The sequence below is a fragment of the Euprymna scolopes genome, chromosome 10 (genome assembly GCF_053919585.1).
Source record: "Euprymna scolopes isolate OS-2025 chromosome 10, ASM5391958v1, whole genome shotgun sequence".
Taxonomy (NCBI): Eukaryota; Metazoa; Mollusca; class Cephalopoda; order Sepiida; family Sepiolidae; genus Euprymna; species Euprymna scolopes.
The window spans coordinates 111,661,794-111,687,898 of NC_136491.1; the positions used below are offsets into that span (position 1 = coordinate 111,661,794).

Below are 26,105 nucleotides of genomic sequence, written 5' to 3' on the forward strand. Positions count from 1 at the left end.
TAGTATATATTATATATTCTATTAGTATATAAATTATTAATTAGTATATATTATATATTCTATTAGTATATAAATTATTAATATTAGTATATATTATATATTCTATTAGTATATAAATTATTAATATTAGTATATATTATATATTCTATTAGTATATAAATTATTAATTAGTATATATTAGTATATAAATTATTACTAGTATGTTTATTGTATCCATTGAATCCTTTTAGAATTATGAATCAATAGAGTTTAACTCTACAGCTCGGATCAGCTGTATGGTCATAGGTGAAATGGTAAAGAATAGTCTTCTGTGGCTGGATCTTAAGTTCACTGCCAAAGATACCAAGAGCTAGCTAATGAAAAAAAGAAAGTTAAATCGCTTGATTTGAGAATCGAGTCAATAGGTTTCCAGGCCAATAGCATGAACAGTTCAAGATCTGTTGATGGAAATATCTGCTTCTCATTTCTTATCTATCACCTCCATCCTCCAGCGCACTGTGTGCATTTTAGATGGGTGAGGGATGTTGATTAGAGCCTCTTATTTATATTGTAGTGAGTGAGTTGCATCATTAATGATTGACCTTGTTGAGATTGGAAGCTTTTAATTGTTGGCACCATCTGTTGGAAAATTACTGATAAAATATGTATTGCCTTTCTTTAATCACTTCAAAGGAAATAGGGAAAGAATTGCACAATAAAAAGTCTATTTCATTATATATATATATATATATATATATATATATATATATATTTTATTTATTATTCTTAAAACAGTAATTGATAATAAAAAATATTATTTATCTACACCCAAATAAAATGTGTGCGATTTTCTAAGTAAAAATGATCTTCGAGATGAAGACGCTACTTAACCATATTTATCGTTTTAAAAAAATCAACACGAAATATATATATGAAGTGACCTTGTCCATCTGAGGAACGGTCTCTACCAAACTTTTCTGACAATTTTTGGTCTACATGCTTGAAACCTGATATATGGGATATTTGAACCTATGGAGCGAATTCAATTTGGTCTTTATTCAATAAAAATAGTTGCTAAGGGGTAAAAATTGTAATTTGTCAATTTAAAGTGTTCTACTCATGTGCAAATATATACAATAAAGTCTGTTCATTTTTAACTATTTCTTATCCATCTGATGATAGCTCAAACGGTAACGACTAAGGCTGGAGCACTCTGTTTTGATTTCAATTCTAACTGATGGTACCCAAGTCATATTTGTTTAACTTTTGAAATCACTACTCTATATTGGGTACAATATAATAATCAATAGAGTATTAGCTATATAATAATAAGCCCAAAATCTGCATGAGTTAAACATCATATTTAAGCGTATTTTACAACCAGGCAATGCTAGGCGACTTGCTAGTATGTCAATTTTTCCAGTTTACATTCAAGATATTGTAGCTTAATAACCCAAATCTTTATATACTAATCTATTTCACCATCCAATTAGATTAAACTCTTATGTGTTTCCAAAAATTATGTATTCATTTTGTTCAATATTACATTTCAGCTGGATTATCTGCTTCTCCCAAATATGCATCCCAAAAAGAAATTTTTACTCACTATTAATTATTTACACTATTTGCTATCTGTAACATCGATGCCTAATTTTTAATGGAATAATAATAATGGCATTAACACTTTTTCATCTTTTAAATTAATTTTTATTTATAAGGATAAGTAAAAAAAAAAATAAATAAATAAATAAACTCAAGTTCCAGAAAAAAATGTTTTCCAGATAAAAATCAGCACCTATATTTCCAGAAAATTATTTTTTAAAAATTTAAATTGAATTAAACCCTGATTTTAAAGATTTTTTTTTTTTTCTTTTAAGAATTAGGTGCCTGAAAAATAGTCTGTCGCTCCTACCTTTCATATCCTGAAATTTTTTTCATATGCAGGGACAAAAAACATTTTTTCACATGTAAGCTGAAAATTTCATTGGCGGAGTCTTTTGTATCTAGTGGTTCTACTGTGCATTTTCAACTGAAATAATGACTGCTCCTAGTTTTATGGAAGATATGAATAGATTTCATAATTCTTTAAAACAAACATTTTTTTTGTTTTGCAGACATGCAAATGCTAAGATTTATTGTAAACTAATTTCTTTTCATTTAATTACTTTAATTAACAAGACATCTAGTTATGGTAGGGCAAACTTAGGCATATTTTTTTTTTGTTTTGTTTAGATACGAAAGACATTTTCAATGGAACTTTTTCTACTTAGCATCATATTTTGAAATTATTTTTAAAAATTGAAAAATTAATGTACTCATTACAATTTTTACCACATTTAAAGAATATAAATTAAAGAAAGATTTTTTTTGTTTTAATTTTTATTGTACACTCTCAGAAATCTTTTGTAAGATGTGGGCGAATTTATAATTTTTCTCAGAAATTGCAACTTTGCTGTAAGAAAGTAAACAATCCATTTCACTTTGAATCCTATTTCTTTAGCGTACTGTACTTGCGTACCCATAGATTTGATTGAGATTGTGACCTTAAAATAACAATTAAAACCATTGTCATATCTCAGTCATTTTTTTATTAAATAAAATTTTATATTTGGATGTCAAAGAAAAGTAAAATTTTAAAAATAAATAAATAGCAAGTGAAGCTATTTGGCTCTTATTTCATTCTGGTTTTACACTTATAAAATTTAATGAGTAATTTCATCGGGCTTGGAATGGATTAGACGATTTGCGTGTCAGTAAAAAATAAATAAAAATACAGAATCATACTAAGATTACACCCCCTCCCCCCATTATTGCCAGGTCTTTAAGTACAGAACATGATCAAGACATGCAGACAAGTTTTCTTTCTTTCTTTTGGGCTACCACCACAGAAGAACGCACAGAAATTTTTTCCGCCCGAGATAAAAGATAACCCATTTTTCTACTTGTTTATTTTTTTAAAATCCACTCGTTCTAAATATCGCAAACAGTTTGTGTATTGCACTTTTTATTTCAGCTTGACTAAAATTTCAAACATTTTAATTGTATTCATTTTGTAGTTTAAAATTTTTTCTTTGTTAAATGTGTTCTAAAAATAGCCAGTTCTTTTTTTTCTCTTCAATGTCTTTAATATCTACAATTAAAAACCCAAGAAAACGGGAATGTCCAAATTGAAAATGGTCAGGTATTTTGACTCCAAGAACACAGCTTTTATCTCTTCTGCATTATACATTATTCTTTGCTAGTTTAAACGTCTTAATACTTAACCCCGTCTTTGTATTTTAACAATGCATTAATACTATATTTTTATTCATTTTTTAACCAGTTTCCAACCACTTTTTATAATCGAAATTAATACAAAATAGCAAGCCCTCTCGATACAAAATTACATTGTCATATTTTATTGGAAGAGAGACTTACCCTTTAACTTTAGAACCGACAAGAACTTTAATTAAGTACGATACTTAATATTTGAATTCTATATCTTTCTTGATAGAAGACGGCAGAACTTTAAGTCTGATATATTATCTTACCAACCATGCGAGGGCGCTAATAAACCTGGTCTGGAACCCCGGCTCATGGCTACCCCTTTTAGTGTAATTGATCTGTAGATCTTGCTAGGTTGTCCATCTGGGAGTGTGAAGGCTCTGATATAAACCTATGCTTCTTATTCCACGACATTGTGCCGAAACAACAGGAGAGGGGACCTCCTGAGTTATCCTTCTTAGAGCTGGTGACATAACAAATTCCCCAGTTTGCAAACCTATATCACCTAACTTTGATACTTATCCTTTATTTATTAACCAGGCTCAGTTACAATATGAGGAACTCACTTGAGACCCTCTATGCCTGGCCTGGATTCCTGATTAGCATAATGAACCCAGACTCCCCATTTTCTATATATTTCTCTCACAAACAGAGCAAATGGCTTTGCTTGCATGCTACTTATGTTCATCTGATTGGTTTAGACCATTGTTCTAAAGTTGCTACATAATGTACTTAAATTTAATTTCCCATCTTTATTTTTTGCTAAGGTATGTTAAATAAAATTAAAATATAAATTTCCAAAGATCCACAAAAAGACCCCGTACTGAAGTACTGGCCACAGGTTAAAAAAAAAAAAAAAAAAAAAAAAATAGAAACCTAACTGAAACAATGTGTAGTTCAAACTTTCAGGGAAAGAAAACCTATTGCTTTTAATTACTTGCTTACTAAGTATTGTAAAGTTATTGCTTATTCACATGAACTTGTTTTCTTGCTCTTAATTACTGATATTTCTTCACTCTTTTTGAAAATCATAAATTATCATTCCTTAACTAAGTGTATGTCTAAATATAAGGCCTATACTGGCGCTGTAACGTATATGGTTACTTATGTATGATACTAAAATAACTGGCACAATTTTTTTTCTAAATGTTGAGTTAAAAAGGCTAGTTACTTTGCCTCCAAGATGATCTGAAATCATCCCTTAAGTATATGATATCATAAAAAAACCTAGACACCTCAAAAGCATGTGAACCTGATCTTATCCCAGATGCACTCTTAAAAAGATCCTCCGCTGAATTTATCTAGTTCTCTCCAAACTTTACAACAAACGCTTCTCTAACTGTTGGAAAACTGCTTCTGGCAAAATAACTGACCCATTATATTATCACCCCATTGGCCTCCTCCCTCTTTTCACCAAAATATTTGAGTCCATAATTAATCAAGCTCTAGTTCACCACCTTACTGTTGCTGAACTACTGTCCAACCATCAATATGAATTTAGGCAAGCCCGTTCTACTGCAGATATCCTAACTAATCTCTGAACGTTGGATAAAGCAGGGGAGGGAGGGCAGTAGCCCAAAATATATCTAAGGCTTTTGACAGGGTATGGTCTTATGAAATCAGATCCTATGGTACAAGGGGCGTGCAATAAGTAATGCTCCTGACCCACTTCTCATAGCAGTAGAGCAACGAAACTTGGCACAGTTATTAGTCTTTCTTTACATAGGAACCACCCAGAGTTATGCATTTCTCCCATCGCTTGATGCAGCTTTGGAGACCGTTTTTGTAGAACACCCCAAGTTGGTCCTCCAACCACGACGTGACTTCAGAAATCAAGGCTGCATCATCTGGGAAACGATTTTCTTTCAAAAACAACATCATGGCTGGGAAGAGGTGAAAGTCAGAGGGTGCAAGGTCAGGAGAGTAGGGAGGATGGGGAAGGATTTCATAACCACACGCCCGTGCTTCTGATCTGGCAACATGCGAGTTGTGGACCGGAGCGTTGTCCTGCAAGAGGAGGGTACCTTTGCTGATCTTGCCCCGCCTCTTGATTTTGATAGCTTCCCTTAATTTCCTCAAAAGTGAAGCATAATAGGCTCCTGTAATTGTGGTACCCTTTGCCAGAAAATCTGTCGTCACTACTCCATCCTGGTCCCAGAAGACTGTGAGCATAACTTGCTAGCGGAGGGCTGCACCCTTGCCATCTTTAGAAGTGGTCAGTCTAAGTGCTTCCACTGCATTGACTGGGCTTTGGTCTCTGGATCATAGTGATGGACCCAGGTTTCATCCTGTGTAATCAGTCTTTTGAAAAACGTTGACTCATCTTCTTGGCACATCTCCAAATTCATCCTTGAGCACTCAACGCGTTCTCCCTTCTGGAATGGTTTGAGCAACCTGGGAATCTATCTGGCAGAAACCTTATGCATATGCAAATCATCATGAATGATAGTTTCCACAGACCCTGTACTAATATTGACATCTTGAGCTATTTGGCGAATAGTAATGTGCTGATCTTCCAAAATGGCAGCCTCAACTTGATGGACAGATGTCTCATCAATGGCGGAAGGGGGGGGGCGACCAGGTCTGGGAGCTGTTTCCACAGACTTCCGGCCATGTTTGAATTCACGATGCCAGCGTTTTAGAAGGTCATATGATGGGGCATTTTCATCATAAGTTTCTTTCATTTCATCAAAAGTCTCCTGTGATGTGCGTCCTTTCAAATACAAAAACTGGATTACTACTCGACATTCAACAGGCTTCATTTCACACCTGACTCAGTTCAAACACCTGTAAAACAGAAACCACAATTAGTTCAGAGCTGTAATTTGCCACATAACCTGTAGAGATATAAATCATTACACATGCAAAATTTCAGCTAGATCAGACAACTGGAAGTGGGTCAGGGGCATTACTTATTGCACGCCCCTCGTATCACTGGACTAATACTTAAAATGATTAAATCTTTCTTAAATAAGAGAAGAATTTAGGTTGTCCTTGATGGTCATACGTCAAAACAATATGACTACTCTCTCTACTATGCTAGAAAGTTACACCTGAAAGTATCCTATATCTCTACAAGGCCATGTATGGAGTATTGTTATCACATTTGGGCTGGTGCATTTGCTACTAGTCCCTCACTCCTAGACAGGATTCAAGAGAGTCGCCAACCTGATAGGTCCTGAACCGTTATCCAAGCTTCAACCTCTGTCCCATCGACAAAATGTTGTATTCATCTGCCTGTTTGACAAGTATTCTAATGGTGGATGCTCTAACGAACTACAAGCCTTCGTACCCCCTCAACATAAATATCCTTGACAAACCAGACAATCAGCAAAGTCCCACCCCTACACAGTAGAGATCTCCAGATGTCAGAAAGTTTTCTACTCCAATAGTTTCTTCCCCAGAACTGCTAGACTTTGAAATTCCCTTCCGGGTTCCTGCTTCCCCAACTGTACTAACATGCAGAAGTTCAAGTGTAATGTGAACAGACATCTTGCTGCTCAACTTCCTACATAGTACCCCTGCAACTTATGTCCCTGATAGTAGCCCCCTACATCAAAGTGGCACTGTGACATGTTTGTAGCGAAAATGTAATTAAAAAAAAAATTTGACAGTTACCAGTTAGACACAGTTCAGGACTGCGAGTTGGAGACTGTGGAAGCCAGATCGTGGTTTGGATCAGATCTGAAGAGTTTGGGGAAATCAAGGTGAATTGATATCAACTAAAAAAAACTGTCTCAACAGAAAAACTAAACTATTGATGTCAGTGCTTAGTATAGTTTCTCACGATTGTATTATACACACACACACACGCACTTAGAGTGCAACTGATATTTACAGAAAGCGTCTGAGTGTGTATTTTCTTTGGAGCTGTTTTATTATTATTTTTTATTTTTTCTTTACTTATGAACTCATGTGCACCCTCTCGACAGACTACGATATGGTCAAAAGAGAAAATGAAAAAAAGGACAATGGCACACAACATTGGTGGTCGGTGATCGTTGTCAAGTGGGGTACTACATGATTTGATCAGAGGGCAGTCATTTGAAAAGGGAGAAATTTAGCTTCTCAGTCTTTTTTACTTTCTAAACATTTACAGTTTGAGATTTTCACAAGAGATTGTTAAATCTGTTGGAGTTCAACCAAAGTTTCACTTCCATCTCCTCTTGCTCTCATCACGTCCCACATCCCCCCCCCCCACAGATTCTTTAGACATCCCAACACCAATCCCATACTTCTCCACATACTCAATCACATCAAAAACTTTTATCCTTGGTTTGTGTATATAATTTATTATCTTTAACAATAGCCAAATGTATGTAATTTAAATACAGTGATAATATAATTATTAAAATGGTCACCTAAACTACTCTCTCACCCATAATAATTGAACAACTTAAAAAAAAAAAAAGTAATATATGACAGTAAATATATGAAAAATTTATTTTACTTTAATAAATATTCAAGTAACTATATGACTTATGTAATAGTAAAATGAAAAAAATTATTGAATTAGAAAAACATAAAAATGAATAGTTAATTAATGAGATGTTTTTTGTAAAAAAAAATATTTCCAGTAAATTTACTTCTGGGGTCTGTGATCCTTGGTTTCCTGAGTTGTTCCATGCAGCCCCAGGACATGGATTCTGTTAGTATGCATATAAACATGTATAATATATGTGCATACATAATAGATGTCAGAACCATAGTAATAAATATTTGTTCTAAAACAACACATTCGCTCTGTCAGTGGAGCTACAAATTGTTTTTTCACCTGCTTTTTTTCTGCCAATCTTATTTTTTTATTTTTATTTTTTTGTCTTTTTAACTTTTTATCTTCTGTCGTTTGTTTTTTTGTTTTTTTAATTAAGATACCAGAAAATAATTTTCTGATTTGAATTCAATCTAATATTTTGGTGATGAAATATTTTTAATAAATAAACTATAAGAAAAGATGACGTTATTTTAAGATGAGGTTAAAATATTTTCCTTTTACTTTCAGGACTGGGATAGAAGAACAACAATTTGAACAAATATGTGAACGGATTATGCATGTGAAGGACCATTTTGTGAATGCCAGAGACGTAATGATCTCGCTCAAAGATGAGAAACCCAAAGTGGTATGTACTCATTCGTTTCATCTTTATACAAAATTAACAGCCTTTCTTTAGTAAGACTTGAAACTTTACTGATATCGAGGGTTACTTGAGCCTTTGGTGCAGAAAACAATTTTGGAGTATATAATCCACAGACACACATTTACATTGTTACAGGTCTCATCAGTGTGGGTAGACACAGTGAACATATCAACACTGATTTTCAAACTTTGTTGTCACTATCAAGTGTGATAGTCCAACACTCTAATCTTCTGAGCCAATTTGCTTATAGTTGAAATGGAAGAAATGCATCACTTTTAAACAATTTGTGTTCATTTGTTTAAAAATTGTTAACAGTAGAGAATTCAATTCTTTTTTAATGAACGTTTAAGTAAAAACCACCATTTCCTTCATCAGTTCTCGACCCATGAGGCAATTATGTGCATTATGATTCCTGTAAGAAGAACAAAAGAACAAAGCAAAAAATGGTTGAGGCCAGTTTTTAAATAAACGCAACATCACATTTGCACATGTTTTTAAAATCACAGCATTTCTCTACTGACTTTCTTAATTTCATATTTGGTTGAAAAAGTGACAGGAATCACTGAAAATTTCCGATCTCACAACAAGGAAAATAAAATACTTATATATTTAACCATATATCCCATACTTATAAAAAAAAAATGTTAAATCGAACCAAAGAGAAGCTTTCTCTTTGAAAACAGAAAGATTTCATAAAATCTGATTATTTTTGAGAAAAGTTAGTTGGTCTTTTTTTTGTTATTTGGAAATTTATTTTAAAACACTTATTCCTTCACCTTATCGGCAATTAATTTTCAAATTATTTTTCTCTCATTTATTATAGATTTTGCTTACCAAGGATCATCTCACAAAATGTTGGGCAAAAGAGCTCTCTAAAATAATTTTCTACCTCTCTCTTTTAAAACTACAAATTTTGTACATTGAAAATTTCAAAGTTTTTGTTGGAAATGTTATGTTCAAACTTGCAATAAAATAGAAGCATACACATATGTTGATTAGCCATCCATACTATTAGTTTTAGATTTTTTTACCAAAGAAGGGATAACTATTAAAAAAAAAATGCTCTATCCCAGAAACTGCCGATATGAATGGTTAATCAATACATAATTGTATATTATAAATATAACAATATATTGAGCTTTTACTCTCATAATTAAGTACTGTTATTATTTATTCAGACATTTTATAATTATATACCAAGGAATGGTAAAATTAATTCCCCGAACAATAGTTTTGCATCACTTTTGTTTGCTTACAAAGATTAAAATCAGCAAATGATGATTTCAAACTTTATGTCTAGAATCCTTATTCAAATTTGGATCAAAATCCTTTACATTATTTTTATTCTAGAAAATGGCTCAAATTTAAGCTTATGGTATCTTAAGAAATTGAAATTCAGAGAATCTTGCATAATTATGTTTAATGACTATGGATTAAATTTAATGTGAATTTTTGTATTTTTGAAAAGTTTCAAATGAGGAGTTATACTCACATTATGCCACCTTAAAAATTGTTTTAAATACTCCAAAGAAATTTGGGAAAATTTTATGGATGTAAAAATATGTGAAAATTCATGACTTTTTTTTTTTTTATTGTATGTGAAATTTTAATAAAGAATTTTCCTCCTTTTTACCCTCTTTGCATAAAACTAAATTCAACTAATTGCAACCCCTTACACCTTGGAGCTATGTTCCAGTTATTCTTAATTAGTTTAGGAGTGAATCCTGTACAAATATATAAACATATATACACATACTTATATATATAGTAATTTTTTGTGTGTGTGTTTTTTATTTTTCTCTATTAATTTCTTTACCTCTTTATTTTTTTTAATATATAAACATATATACACATACTTATATATATAGTAATTTTTTGTGTGTGTGTTTTTTATTTTTCTCTATTAATTTCTTTACCTCTTTATTTTTTTTTCTCTAGTTTTTCGCTGTAACCATGGGGCTGATGTCCTTTCTGGCATGGCTTGGCAGTTTGATTAACAATTTGGTGCTTACATATCTTCTGGGTAAGTAAAACTATCAGCCACATCGACTCAAGTATTACATTTCTTATGAATCAAATGAAATAGAACATGTTTTTATTGCATGCATCTAGTGCTACTAAAATTACTGTATTCGGTATTAAATAACTTGAAAAGGGTTGATATGCTATAAAACAAAACAACCAAACTAAATCATTAAAATATTAAAATTGATAATTAAAATTCTAGATTGACTGAACTAATTCGAACATCTTGTTATCAAAATTAATCCATAAATGCTATCGATTTTGAGAAGTTTAAATTTTTTAAATTGATTGTGTCAGATCATTTTGAATTCTTCTGATATAATTATCTCAAAATTAAAGATAAATCATTTTTAGTTGACACCAGAAAGAAATGTGATCAGTTGGGTCACTCATTCAGTTCTGGTTAAACTGTTTGAATGAGAAAGTTTTACGAAGCCAGTTAAATATGAAGTAAAAAACGTAAAATCCAAAATTAGCTTCTTTCTGCTCATTACATCTATCTCTCTTTTTCTCTTCAGTTGTAGACTAAAAAATATTACTACCTGGGGTGATATTTACTTTTATTATTGTATTAATTTTTTTTATCACCAAACAAGGCATATTACCACTGAGACATAAAGGGTTTCTGTGATGGGGGATCAGATTTATTAGGGAGAAATCTGGGTGGGGAGTTAAATAGCTACATGATTGTTCACATTACATTTAAATTTCTATATGGTAGGAGCTGGAGGAGATTCCAAAGTCAAATGTTTCAAAGGAAAAATACTATTAATCTAGGAAATATTCTGGTATGAAAGGGTGCGATTTTTCTGCTAGCTGGAAAACCTAACAGTCAGCCATGGTTCTCTCCAGAATGTGCCGCTGCCATTGCGCACAGAAATCACTTTTTCCACTGCTTCAAACGTAATAGATGTATGGAAACTAAAGCCGTTTTCAGGACTGCCAGCAACCATTGTAAGAAAGTAATAAGGAACGCAAGAGAGTTGTATGCTCAATCTGTTAAGTCCAAAGTAGCTGAGCAGCGGCTTGGTTCCCACCAGTTTTGGCAAATAGCAAACAGAATCCTGAACAGAAGCGTGTGCTCCATCCCAACTATTATCAATGGACCTGAGGTAATCTCGTCAGCATCAGACAAAGCTAAACTCTTTGTCAAGAACTTTGCAGCTAATTCTACCCTTTGCGACCAAGGCCGCCAACCCCCAATATTTCCTCCTGTATCAGAAAATACGCTATGTGATATACGTATATCTGTACGTGATGTTGCCAAGCTTATCAAAAACCTTGATTCCAGTAAAGCAACTGGCCCTGACGGTATTCCAATTATAGTACTCAAAAAACTTCAACCTGAACTAGCGCCCATACTTACAAAACTGTTTAAACGTTGTCTTAAGGAGAATAGTTTCCCATCTCCCTGGAAAATCTCATCAGTATGCCCTGTATTTAAGAATTCAGGTGATCGCTCACCCCCCTCTCAGTACAGGCCAATAAGTCTCCTGTGCGTCATGAGTAAGTTGCTAGAATCTGTGTTAAATACAGAAGTAATCAACCATCTCAACAAAAATAACCTTCTTAGTGACACTCAATATGGTTTCCGTTCTGCTAGATCTACAGCAGATGTGCTTACAGTTATATCACATAGGATTAGCAAATCTCTCGACGGTGGCAGTCTTTCTAGGGCAATTGCTCTTGACATATCTAAGGCCTTTGATAGGGTATGGCATAAAGGTTTACTTCATAAGATCGCGAGCTATGGTATAGCTGGAAAAGTCTTCTCAATTATTAAATCATTTCTTTCTGATAGGTTCATAAGAGTGGTAGTTGAGGGGCAAAAATCAGAAGCTCACAGTATTAATGCCGGTGTCCCTCAGGGGTCCATCCTGGGCCCAACTCTTTTCCTGATCTACATTAATGATCTTCCAAATCACATCCTTACATCATTTGTAGACATTTATGCTGACGACACTACCATTTATGGTAGCACATCTAAGACAGTAAACGACCAAGTTCTCTCCAATTCTCTCTCCTCTGATCTTGAGCACGTAGTACAATGGGGAAAGGAGTGGCTGGTTACTTTTAATGCATCTAAAACCAAGCTTCTCTCCTTACATCATCAACATTCTAATCCACATTTGGCATCAATTGAAATGAATGGCTCTCGTCTTCTAGAGGCCTCAAGTTTTGACAAGCTTCTTGGCTTGACCATTACTCCTGATCTTAAATGGAACACGTACATCAAATCTGTTGCCAAGGCCGCTGGGAAAATGGTGGGATCTTTCTATCGATCCGGTAAATATCTCACTGCTGATGCTATTCTCTATCTATATAAGAGCCAGGTACGTCCAAGGATGGAATACTGTTGCCACATCTAGGCAGGAGCTGCTAGAAAGGACTTGTCCTGCCTTGATAGAGTTCAAAATAGACTTCGTAGCCTCGTAGGAGATGTCCTTTTCTCCTCCTTGCAACCTCTATCTCACAGAAGAGATGTTGCGAGTTTATCTCTGATGTATCGTTATTTTCATGGAAAGTGTTCGACTGAGCTTAAATCTATGGTCCCCCCTCGCCAAACTTTCACAAGAAACACTCGTCTAGCTGTAAACACTATCAATAATTCCCCCCACTCTTTATCTGTGCCTAAACCTAAACGTAGATTCCATGAACAAAGCTTCTTTCTTAGAACTGCACGCCTGTGGAATTGTCTTCCGTTTTCCTGCTTTCCGGCTGACTACAATATGGTTGTGTTCAAGTCTAAAGTAAATAAGTTCTTGATGAGCCGTTCCATATAAGTTATCAAATTTACCAAATTTTCATTACTAATGATTACTATATTGTCCAATTTCTACTGTACACTCTTTAACCCTTATCCTTGAGTGGCCTCTGGGCCTTGATAATGTGGTGATGCCTTTGTAAAAAAAAAAAAAAAAAAAAAGTTCATTGGAACACATTTTGTGGATTTAACATTTAAATTTGAGTTCAGCACCATGCAAAACTGCTGAATAGACATACACTAAAAATGTTGGACAAATATGGTAAAATAGTTCTAAAAATAGTGTTTTTATTAGCCCTAAAAGAGACCCTGGGGCATAGCCAAGAGTTATCACGAAGTATAGACAAAGAAAATTTATATAGAAATCAGTTAGTTACAACTTTTCAGAAAGTTTTATAAAAATCCAAAGCATTAATTTTTTTTAATAAGCACAAAAGTGCCAATTTTAGCCATTTTTAACCCAAAAGGCACCCCTAGGGGGGCAACTGGAGTTTTCCCAGAAAATCCATTCTGTTACTTTCTTACTCTTATCATGTTTAATGTTTGTGCAAAATTTCCAAAGATTCCAAGGCGTAGTTATTGAGAAAAGTGCGGACAGACGAACGGACAAAGGTGAATTTACAGGTCCACCCTCCTTTTGTCGGAGGGGGCCAAAAAAAAAAAAAAAAAAAAAAAAAAAAAAATTGAACTACAAAGATGTGGTACCATTAAAATAAGCTATCTTTTTCTTTTTTTCCTCCAGAGTTTATTTTTATACATAGTAACAACAATCCCAATACACTTGTCAGGAATTCAATAACACATTTCTGCTTCTGACACACGTCTATGATAGGTTACTTTATTAATCTCACACCGTCAATATCTACAACAGAGAGATGAAACTTTCAGGTCATGAATGCATAATTTCACTTATAATAATGCAATTTGCAATCCCCTCCGATCCATTTAGGAAAAAAAAAAAAAAAGGCATTACTTTTGGAACACCCTTTGTATAAGATACTGGCAGATGTGAGAAAGTTTTTAGCCCAGTAGAAAGAACCTACCTTCTTTACAGCAAACTTGGCAGCATCTTCTATGGATTTATTCTATATGTTGCCTATGAATTTCAGGCTGAGGGGTCCAAACAGATTTGGGTAAGATGCTGTTGACCACAGCAATCAGTAGTTGATAAGGTTTTTTATAGTTGTTAAAGAAAAAGAGCTTTGTCTTGGTAGCATAAATTTAACCATCCGTTTTTGCCCTCATTCTACTTCAAATTGGAGGTTATTGCCCAAGGATTCGGTCTTTGTTTTGCATATGTGGCTATTCAATTTGCCTTCCTATCTGATATAGAACTTGGTGCCATCAGCAAATGCACAATTGCATCAAGGAGGTTGTTTATGAAGATCTGGAATAATATAGCTCCAAGTATCTACCTCTGAGGTGCACTAGCATTGATGTGGTGTTGATTGGATGTATGATCAAGTTGATTTTCCTAAGATGTTTATGCCAGATGTTATCAAAGGCCTTAGATGTATCAAGCGCTATTGCCCTAACTTCACCTTACATATCCAGTGTGCAGTATATATGTTCAGAGATGACCATAAGGATATTCCTATTGAGACAGGATTGGCTAAATCTATACTGTTAAAGAAGCTGAATGTTTTCAAGATGGTAAACTATCATTCAATTAATGATTCAAAGATTTCTAACAAAGACTGAAATGTAACTTCTTTCACCAGAGTCCGTGAAAATTGGTACAATTTTTCAATTAAGATTTTGCAAGGCATTTATTATAGTTTGGAGAAGACTGGCCAACTCTGATCATTTTTTTTTTTTTTTTTTTTTCCATTTATTACTGTAGCAGGAATATGATCTAGTGCATGTGCTTTAGAGGTGTCAAATGATAGGCAGGATATTGGAAAGAGTGTTGAGCTGATCATATTGTTGGAGTTTCCCTTTCTTGATACCTTTGCATTCAGCTATTAGATAAAGGAATGCAAGCTGGGCAATAGACAGAGCCTATCTTTAAGAAAATGTAGGTTTGCAAATCTGACATTTTGTTTGTAGGAAGGTTGTCATCAATGACTAATGAGGTCTTCCTCCTTAAGTGGTTCTGAAAGCAAAGGGGGGGGGAAACATGCACATATTAAGTATCAATTTAGAATCACTTTTCAGGTCTCTCTTTCTGAAAAGTTCAGTATAGTTTCCTCTCTCATATAGTTTTATATATTCATGGGATTATTTTCCCATCTTTCTGTTAGTAAATTTTCCATGCTAAGTGAATTTATATTACTTTGATTAGGTGAACTATGTTAATCGAGGTAGGAGGCAGGAAAACTTTTTCCACTCATAGAAACAAACTTAATCCTCAATAAACAACAATTATTAAAAAAAAAAAAAAAAAAAAAAAAAAAATTTAAATAAGATGTTATTTCAGAAACCTATGTTGTTAATCCAACTTCCTACTCAAGACTCCCAGATATTGACAACCACCATCCTCTCAATCGTATGTCTGAGGTTATTTCTGACTACTTTTTACCATTTCCTTTCTTATAAACTTTATTCTTATTTCCTGGCAGGGTTGATCATAACTTTCTCTTGACCGTGCCTAAAACACATTCTATTTACTGATGTCTGATTCACTTGAACCAATATTTATATTAGTAATGAACTCACCAATTTTTAATATTTATCTAACTTCTGAAATAATGAATTTCTACTTATTTAACTCCATTCCCCTTAAAAAATCTCATATTTATTAGGGGGTGAGGGTAATACTTATGCTACAAAATATACTAGCAATGTGATATTTTATGATTTTTATAGCTTGCTGCATCATTTTGACATGCAAGAGTTGCCTCCAGAATTTTATATTTCTGGTAGCAAGGGTGATGTAGCTTTTTTTTTTTTTTTTTTCTTTTGGCAATTTCGACTTGGAGGTTTCACTTTTATTTATTTTCTTTGTTTTAAATTTGATTTAAAATGAAGTATTTTTTCCAGAGAAATTTACCTGTGAAAAAGGGGTTAAGATTCATGAAAACAAAGAACAACGCCTATGCAGATAAAAGCAAATGTGAAAATTGCAATTTAAAACAAATTAACAGAAAATCTTTGATGTACATACATATCTGGCATAAATCGCTATCCACACCAGAAATTAGGAAAATCTATATATATATAAGCGAAAATGTATGTATGTATGTACGCTTTTCCTCAATGTCCACAAAAGGCTACTTTCAGAGAAGCGCTTGCTCGGTTCACAACTTCTTAAAACTTTTTATGTCATCTATAAATTGTAATATCTCAGAGTTACCCACGGAACTCGCCTGTCTATTTAATTTTATTGACTTTCAAACGTTAATTATTCGACATTTCCCGCATCGGCACGTGTTACATTCGGTTTTCGGTATAAAAAAAGCGAAACTCGACTCTAATTACAGGCCGAAAGCCAGTTGTCTCCAGAGAGCTAAGTAACGTTTGTTCAATGTCGACTTCGTCATATCAGACTGTAGCTTTCATTTCGCTCCTCCTAATAAACAGGGAGCGGGTTTTTAAAAACAAACAAACCGATTTATTCACCTCATTCAAAACTGTCCCGCACAAAATGCTTACTGCTGAATGCCTATCGCCGTCACGTCAATCAAAAACACGCACCTGTTTTTGTTTTGTTTTTTTTGTTTTTTTTAACACTTTACTATTTTCCAACTACACGTCGTGAAGGCTTCGTTTTTTTTTTTTTTTTTCACGGGCACCTGTTTTTTTTTTCTTTTTTTTTTTTCTTTTTTTTTTTTTTTCTTTTTTTTTTTTTCTTTTTTTTTTTTCTTTTTTTTTTCTTTTTTTTTTTTTTTTTTTTTTTTTTTTCACATTTTCGGGGTTTTTTCACATACCCCGAAAAACACCTGGGCAACGCCGGGTACCCCTCGCTAGTTAAAAATAAAAATTAGTTTTATTGTATTTTACCAATCTGCCATTAATAAGAGGGGAAACCTGCAAATCAAGGGGAGATAAGTCCGTCTATTATTTAACCAAATAATAGTAAGTGGCGAATCAGCAAAATATGAAAACTGATTTTTACTTTAATTAAAATTTTACTCAATAATGTTTCGTAATTTTTGGTGAGGAATTGTATTTTTGCTTGATACATAAACATATTAAGGCATTTTTTACTTCGAATGTGGTTTTCATTTGTGCCCTGTACTGTACTAAATACAGAAAAATCTTTAGTTGAAATTTTTTTTTTTTTTTTTTTGTGCGAAATTATAGTTAAAAAAATTACAAAATAATTGTTCTGCTTTTTTATTTATTAAATTTTTTTATTTTTTTATTTTTTTCTTCAGCAAACTTTTTGCTTATTTTGCCTGGATTGCGTAGGCACCAGATTATAGAGAGATATTTCCGAGGCACCTGGCTTGTATTGAAGAGGCTTATACTTGGCAAGCAGAAAGCGAAGAAGACCTAAAGCGGTACTCAAACCTTGCCCACCTGCTTGTTTTTATTTTTTTTCAGTCTCCAAGGTGGGAAAGCAAGCTGATGTCCAGTGCCAAGGGAGTGGTGGGTTGACGCTATGTGACACCTTCCCAATTAACCATGTTCAGTTAAATGACCAATGTCTTCCTAATTTCATCTCCCACTACAGCTCCTTTTCTTGAACAACACTCCTCACGTATCATAAATGTAACCCATAACCCAAATCAACCCCCTACTCACATTTTTTTTAATCGCATCTTGAGTGAGCTTTCATTGTTGTATCAAAACTTGGTAACAAACACCCTCTTTCTCTATATACATCTATCTTTTTTCTTTTTTTTTCAACTCTCCCTTCCTCTCTTAAAATATCATTCTTTCTCTCTCTACTTTCTCTCCTGTCTTTGTATTTAACCTTTCTAGCTTTCTTAATCCGTCTTTATTTTTCTAAAAAAAATTCTTTTTATATTTTGTTAAGTTTTAAAAATAATTAACAGATATTAAGATGCATCCATTCAATCTGCTCATTTAGCAGCAGAAAATCCCATCCCATCTCATAGTTAAGCATGACGAACCTGTTAACAATCGTAGACCAATCTAAAAATGTTATTAAAAACAAAAAGTATAACTGACTGACAATCTTTACATGTTTGAAATAATTGAAGGCATTTGTTCAATCTGCATAGTTAGTGATGGGAATGATATTTCAAACTTAAGTATGTTTGGCCAGCTTACCAATGGAAACCGCTTATAGATATCTCTCAATGCATTCAAAATAAAAATAAAAACTTTTTTTTCCTTTTTCTCTTCTATTTTTCTTTTTTTCCTTTTTCTCTTCTATTTTTCTTTTTTTTTTTCCCCCCCATTCTCTTTTTCTTTCATCTCTTTTTTCTTTTATTTTTCTCCTTTTCTTTTTTCTTTCATTTCTTTTCCTTTTATGTTTAAATGTTTTTATGACGCTTTGTTAATTTACCATTTCCTGATCCTTCTTGAATAAAACTAAAAACAAGCCGTGATACTTAGTCTCGCATCATATTGTCACCCAAGGAGGATCAAAAAATTTATAAAATTAAAAAAAAAAAAAAAAAAATTATGGAGATTTCCTAACAATTTTTGCACAATCAAACATTCTTTCCTTCTTTTTCAAACTTAAAAAATTCTTTAAAATTTTTTTTTTTACCGCAATTTTCAGATTGTTATACTTAGTTTTGTTACTATTCAACTTCATATGTCTTCCATATTTTTTTTGGGAAACAATATAGTTGCTTCTTGAGCTGATAGTCCTCAGTAAAATAATTCTGATTTTATGCTATGTAGGCTTTGTTGTTTTGAAAAGTAATCTTGTTTTTAGAGAAAACAAATAGTTTGTTTTTTTTATTTTAAATTTTCAAATTTTTGTAGGTTATGATACATTTGACGACTTAACCATGATTTTTAATCTGGCCAACTTATCTTACCTTTAAAATCTATTTCCAACCAAAACTGTGAATCTTTATCATGTTTGTTTGTCCCCATGTACACTGGATGACGTTACAAAAGATAACTTCATCCATTAAAACATGTGGAGATAATCATGCATAGTGGATGATGTCACAAATTGATGTCATCCATCAAATCAAAGGCGAAGAAGTTGATTCTTTATGAGGCGACCTGTGCCTCAATAGAGGTCTAGTAACATTACTTAAATTTGTCTTTCGCTCATGTAAACATTTAAAATGGCAATCATAATATACAAATTTGACAGGCTTAAGTAAAAAAAAAAGAAAAAAAAAAAACTATTGAAATATTACTTTTAATTTTCATAATGAAGTGTGTATAACATCAAATTAGAATTGTAGTTACTGGGGATTATATCGCAAGAAGCACCAAAAATGTCTTATTCAATTTTATCGTAATTTTAAGGACCTGTCATTTGGTCTAAAACGTTTCCAGCGATTCTTTTTTCAAAAAAACAAAAAAAAACAAAAAAAACAAACAAGATTGAAAACTGATCTCCAAAATAATGGCAACTTAATTACAGAAAAATTTCCAAAATATTCTAGATCTTTTTATTGTATAAAATATATATAAACAAAAGATAACTGTTTAAAAGGGACTTATTTCAAAATGTTGTTTTTAAAACCTGATGTTTAGTCCTAAGACCATAAGAATAGAGATGGGCAATGAAAGTGTGTGTGTGTAGATGACTACATTTTCTCTCCGCTTGTGAGTCGAGCTCTGTAGTGATAGTTAATTGTTACCACTTATTGTAAAGAGTTGCTCTTTGTAAAAAAATTGAGCTTTTTAGGCAGTCAGTAAAGCAAATGTAAACCAATATAAAGATTGCAATTGCCTTGACTTCATTTTTAGTGTAAAAGTAAGCATTTCCGACTGCTGATCAAACAGTTGGATTTCAAGTCTCGGCTTGAAGCAGATATCATACTAAAAAACAGAATGGTTTTGGTATGTAGATCCGCCATTTTTTTATTTTATATATGCTCAGTTTCTCAATCTTTTACTTGGATATTACAGTTTTGAGGATATTTGAATATTGTGATTCAAACATTTGAGACTTAGCAATCTGATGTTCGATCTTAATATTCAGATGTCTAATCTTGTTTGTACAACTATGGTTGTTTTTCCAAAAAAAAAAAAAAAATTTAAGCTGGGTAAAAAGAAAAAATTTTATCCAGCTTAATTTTTTTTTTTTTTTTTTTTTTTTTTTCACTTAATACCAAGTTGCCACTTGTTAAAAGTTATGAGCCAGTTGGGGATAAGGATTAATAAGATGGCAAGATTATCATTTGAATGATGATAAATATTATGAGGGAATTGAAAATAATGAATAGAATGAACAAAATTTTATGTGAACTGTTTATGACCTTGGATTTGAAGATGCCCAGGTTGTAACCAGCATAGAAGCAATCTTGTGACATGTTCCACTAAAGACTGAAGTTCTGTTCATGAAAATTCCATTTGATGTTAGGCATATGGAAGAAAGCAAAGTTTTTTGCAGTTGTGATAGGAAGACGGGTTCTGAAAAATAGTGACAGAACAAAATGGTTAGGTTTTTTACTAGTTTATGTAAATTTTTTTTTAACTTTATTCCTGTTGCTGCCATTGTTTCTGCCATTTTCATCATGATCATCATCATTGCTATTCTTGTTTTTCTTAATCATGAAGATTTAATACTCAGTTTACTCCTATTATTTATTGCTGATACTCCTGTTTTGTATCGATCAGAAATTCCTCTGATTTTAAGATGTTGCTTTCACTATTAACCATTTTTTTTTTTCTTTTTTGTTAATATTTATATTCATGTTTGGTTGAAAAATAATTGAAAAACTTTATAAAAAAAAAATCTAAGTATATTATGGTAGAAATGATGTACATGAAAGAAAAGAGAATGCTGAATCATCTCTCCACCAATGCCTGTCGTATTTATTTAATTCCGATTTGGAGTGAGGGTGGGATGAAAATTAAAAATTGTTGTGTATCAATTCTTTTTGAGGAACCAGGTTTTGATCCGGAAAACCTTAAAATATGTCTGCCAGTTTGTAAATTGAAAAAATTAAAATATTTCAAAATTACCAAAAGATTTTGAGGTGACATTACCCTCCATAGATGGCCAGATGATCTGGCCATTTCTTTAGTAGGTAGAACTTCTCCGCTAGGCCGTTGAAGGTATTTTTTATTTAAATGTTATGGCGATCAATTCTATATCGAACAACTAGCTCCCTGTAAATCCATCAGAGATGAAAATTCATAATTTAATTGGGATTTTTTTATTACTCTTCCGTCCTGTGAGAGAGAAAAAAAAATTAAGATGAGTGGGTGGTGATATATGATCACAAAAACCAGTTTTAGAATGTCATCCTGTGTCTCTAATTTCTTTCTTCTTTTTTTTTTTTTTTTTTTTTTTTTTTATAAAGCTTTAAAATCAAAACGACTTTTGTAGATTGGAATGGAGTTAGTTTCGATCATAGTGAAAATCTTGTCAGAAGTACAGCAACGTGCAATTTCAATGTTGTCACCTGATAGTTCTGAAGCCTCATCCCTCTTAAAAAGACAGGGTTTCAGATGACAAAATATTTTTTTTTTTAAACTCTTGTCAGACTCTAATATCTATGGTCTCTATAAATGGATTGCTATTCTGAAAGATGAAGTTTAATATCATGTCCTTCAGCAGGGTCTGCAGTGATATTGGGCTTGTGTTGAATTGTTTAGGAATAGGCTTAATCCACCATGAATAATAACCATGATAAGCACAAATCTTAAAAAGAATCTCTGTAGCCACTCTGAAATCTACAATCCCATCTCCTGAAGATCTTAAAGAGTAAATTATGATGTCCATTTTCTCATAAGTGCTGTTCTCTACTAAAGATAATTTAAATGATCATATCAGAAAATGTGGTTAACGTTTAATATCATTGGATCCAGGTCAGATGTTGTCCGTCAATTCATTTTTGACCGTTACCAGTGTTTTGTGTCAGTTATTTATTTGGCAAATAAACCAGATAATTCCTGTGCAAGTCGCTCACAGCCAAAACAATTTATTATATCAATAGCATCCATGTTTAAATGGGGTTGCAAAGGCGTCTGCTTACCTTTGGACACGCTACTCTCGAATGAAATGGGCAGGGTGTTTATTTTCATAGTCGTGTGCTATTGTGGCACTAGTTCTTGGGATGAAGAAATCTTTTTTTTTTTCTTTTTTTTTTTTTTTTACTCTCTCCTTCCCCAAGTGAAGGCATTTGGTTTGTCATTAGCTTGATAGATAGAATTATTATGTCATTGATGTATAAAAATGTTGATTGTGTACTATATGATCAGAGTGAATATAAGACTGCTCCATATGACGTGATTAATAACTCTCAATCAATAATTAAAACTTTTTAATTTAAAAATATTTTTAAAAAAGCAAAAAAAAAAAAAAAGAAAGCAAAATAAAAAAGCAACTGAACTGTATTATGCACATCTGACATGAGCACTCCCTCGTCCACAGGAAGGTTGGAAATATTTTAAACATAATGGGAGATTACAGATTTATTCGCCAATGTTTATATTTTTTTTCTTAAAGATACTTAAAATTAAAAAAAAAAAAAAGAATTTTTAACAATTTTGTCTCATGGATTGAATAAAATTTAATGAATGATAGAAATAAAATTTAATTCTCTACAATAAATATTTTCTGGCTTTGGTTGTTTTTGTAGTTTTTATTTTTATTTATTTTTTTTATTCCTGCAATATTAAAAAAAATATTCTTTGTTTTTGCATTTTTATAACTTTTTTGCTCTTACATTTCTCATGTTTTTGCTTTTATTATTTTCTTTTTATTTGCTTGTTTTATTGGTTTGCAATGTTGATTTGTTACTGTTTTTATCTCCCTGGCATTTTTTTGCGAGAAACGTTTAGAGAAAAATTTAATTTTACATTTTTTTTTTTTTTTTTTTTAATAAAATAAAATGATTGAAAATGATGAATGGAATGAACAAAACTTGATTACTGATGAGGACAATTTATGACTCGTAGTTGTTGACATAAAATGAGTGTTGTAGTTTTATGGATAGCAATCCTGTGGCAACACATTTCATAGGTAGAAAGTTCTTGGAAATAAACTTTGTCCATGCTAATTCCATTTTATGTTAGGCACTTTGCAGTTCTGATAAGACAAGTTCTTATTAAGCATAGCTTACAAAGATGAGATTGAGGCTCAGCTGAGCACTTTTCATTAAAATGAGGAGAGTGGAAAAAGACTAACATTATCTCTTCTGTGAGAAATGGACTGTAAAAATCATCCCTCCCCACTAGATTGTGAAGTCAGTTTTGTACTTTAAGAGTACTCTTGAGAGACACCTCCTTAGGCATAGTAGTAGTAGTAGTAGTAGTAGTACTCCGTTGTGGTTTAAAAAATAATCTTGAAAACTAAATATCGGTTTTCTTTATTTCAAATTATTAATAAATTGAAATTTGAATAATGTGAATTTATGAAAAATGTTGCTTTTACTTAAACCCTTTCTGAATTGGTTGAACTAATTTGTTCAGTCATAAATAAATGAATATAACGGCATAAAGTGGGAATTGATTCAAATACGTTTTGTACGTATTAGTTCAGTATCTGGGTAGATGCCAGATATCTCCAGATTGCAACTGTCCATTGCTTGCATTTAGTATTCTGCTATCACAAATTAACAAATATTTTTTTAATCATCTACTTTATAATTCAGGTAATAAAGGGTTAATATTGCATATTCATTTTACTTTCCAACCAAAAATTGGGGAGGGGGGGCATATAAAGTCTGTAAAGTTCTACAAATTATGCATTGCTTCTTATGGTTATATGGTACAAAGCTATCATCTTAAGGCTGCTGCATTACGTAAGACTGAAATCACTTGTTCTGACAAGTTTGTCTAGTATTTTGAGAATATTTTTTCCTACAGATTTGATCACGAATAAAGATTTTTTGTTATTTACATTTATTGCTGGTGTATGTCGCCATTAATTTACTCGCATACTCATCCCTTCATCTACTGTGGGTTCCCTCCATCAAATGGGCAAGTCAGTTATGAGACTAGCCGACAAAACAAATGTTTCTCATAATCTGATAATCTTTACTTTTGTTTTTCGAAGATGACAAAGTTATCAAACTTGTCTATTTTTATGCATTCCTTTTTAAAATGACAAATGTTTGTTTGTTTGTTTTTTTTTTGTTTTTTTTTTTCAATCCAACTGTTAACTTACGATCTATCAAAGAAACTCATTCAGAATTTTATTTCAGTCGTAACATTTTTTTTTCAGCTAATGTTTGTAATTTGTAATAATGCTAAGAATGTTCACTAATTGGCTGGGACACCAAAATTCAGTCCTTGGTCAAATCATACCAAAAAATGGTACTTGATGTCGCCTTGTAAAAACACTCAGCATTATAAGAGGAGGATCAAGGGCCAGTGGAGTAATCCTAAGAATAAAGTGGTGTCCTCCCCTCTTACATCAGTGTAGCGACTAATGAAACGGGAACCTTTGGGTTACCCTCAACTATAGTAAGCCAGTTACCTTTTCTTTTTTTATTTTTGTAATCCAGCTCTTGCATCATCATAATAGATTTCATAATTATTATTATTAGTAGTAGTCTTATGATTACTTTCTCTAACTGCTTAAAATTAACCTTGTTACAATTGTAATAGCAGTGAGTATAGTTCATCTCTATCTCTCTTGTAATAGCAGAATTGTTCCATAACATGTCTCTCTTCTGTAGACAATGAGTGTGGCAGAACACAACATATATACAACATTCTGGTTTTAGGTTTACATTTTGTTATATGTATTTCTCAGCATCACTCTCCATGGGGGGAGGAAAGAAGTTCTCTGAAAGAATGTCTCATCTTGCAGATCCAACCAAAAAGAACTGACTAGTCTTCTCTTTTCACCACATTATTTTTTTATGTCACTACCAGAAAGCAACTTCTGCCGTTTTCTCAGCCATGTTATTCCTATTAGATTATGCTATTTTACCATTTTCTTTGTTTTTTAAGAAATGATTTACAAATATGTTTAAACAAAGATGATCTAATCAGTTACACCAGTAATGATGGGAAAGTTACCAAAGAAATAATTGCTCTTTGAAACCATTAAAATATTTTTGGGGAAAAAGAAATGAATAAAAAATATAGTTTAAGTAATTCCTAGTTTAAGAGACAAATTACCAGATAACGAGCATTACTTCAAAACAACTTATTTGATACAAAAATAATGATTTGTCATTTTCTTAAGTAAAAAAATAAATAATGCTTAAATATTATCTGATATTAACATAACAAAAACACTTTCATTCAATATGGCGACCTGTCTTGACCACAAAATTATACAGGGGCAGGTAATTCTTGTTACTTTAGTGTAAATTCCTTGTTTACTAGCATAAATTGCAGATTTATTATTAGTATTCAAATTTCCTCCCTTAAACTTGTAAATTCCAACTCCCTTTTCTATAATTGACCCAAACTGAAAACTTTAATTTTTTTTTTTCCTGGTGACCATTTCGTAACCGTGGTTATTGTTTATGGTTGTGAAATTTTGCGGTTTGTTGAATAAATAAAATGAAAATATTGTTTTTGTTGTAATTTCTTAATTTTTTTAAAATTTAGTTTTTTATTTATTTTTATTTTTTACTAAGACTTGGTGCAGCAAAAAAAACGTTATCCCACCTTGCTAATTATTTTTAGGTGATTATTTCAAAATGTTTTATATTAGCAGTTGTATGGGCCGTACTAAGTAATTCAAAAGATAAATTATGGTTATTGTCAGATCATGTTATGGCAATAAAATAAGACCTGATGCGACAAAAAAAAACTTTGAAGGTAATTCCAAAACAAGGCCTCCTGTTTTTTTAACTGAAATGTTGAAGAGCTATGAAGACTGAAAAGGTACCATGAAAACAAGTGACCTTTTGTGCTCCAAAATTTATTTTTCTACATAATCACCACTATTCTCAATGCACTTTTCCCAACTTATG

The 26,105-nt window shown here is 32.3% G+C and overlaps 1 protein-coding gene across 1 annotated transcript in view; it reads left to right on the forward strand.

Moving 5' to 3' along the window:
• The window catches only part of LOC145286206 (ADP-ribosylation factor-like protein 6-interacting protein 1), a 141,218-nt gene extending 122,814 nt beyond the window's left edge, over positions 1 to 18,404 (forward strand). The window contains exons 4-6 of the mRNA XM_080135005.1: positions 8,246 to 8,363; positions 10,320 to 10,404; positions 17,490 to 18,404. Coding sequence (XP_079991131.1) covers positions 8,246 to 8,363; positions 10,320 to 10,404; positions 17,490 to 17,611 — 325 coding nt within the window. The 3' untranslated portion in view covers positions 17,612 to 18,404. The remainder of the gene's footprint in view (positions 1 to 8,245; positions 8,364 to 10,319; positions 10,405 to 17,489) is intronic.
• The last annotated feature ends 7,701 nt before the right edge of the window (positions 18,405 to 26,105 follow it).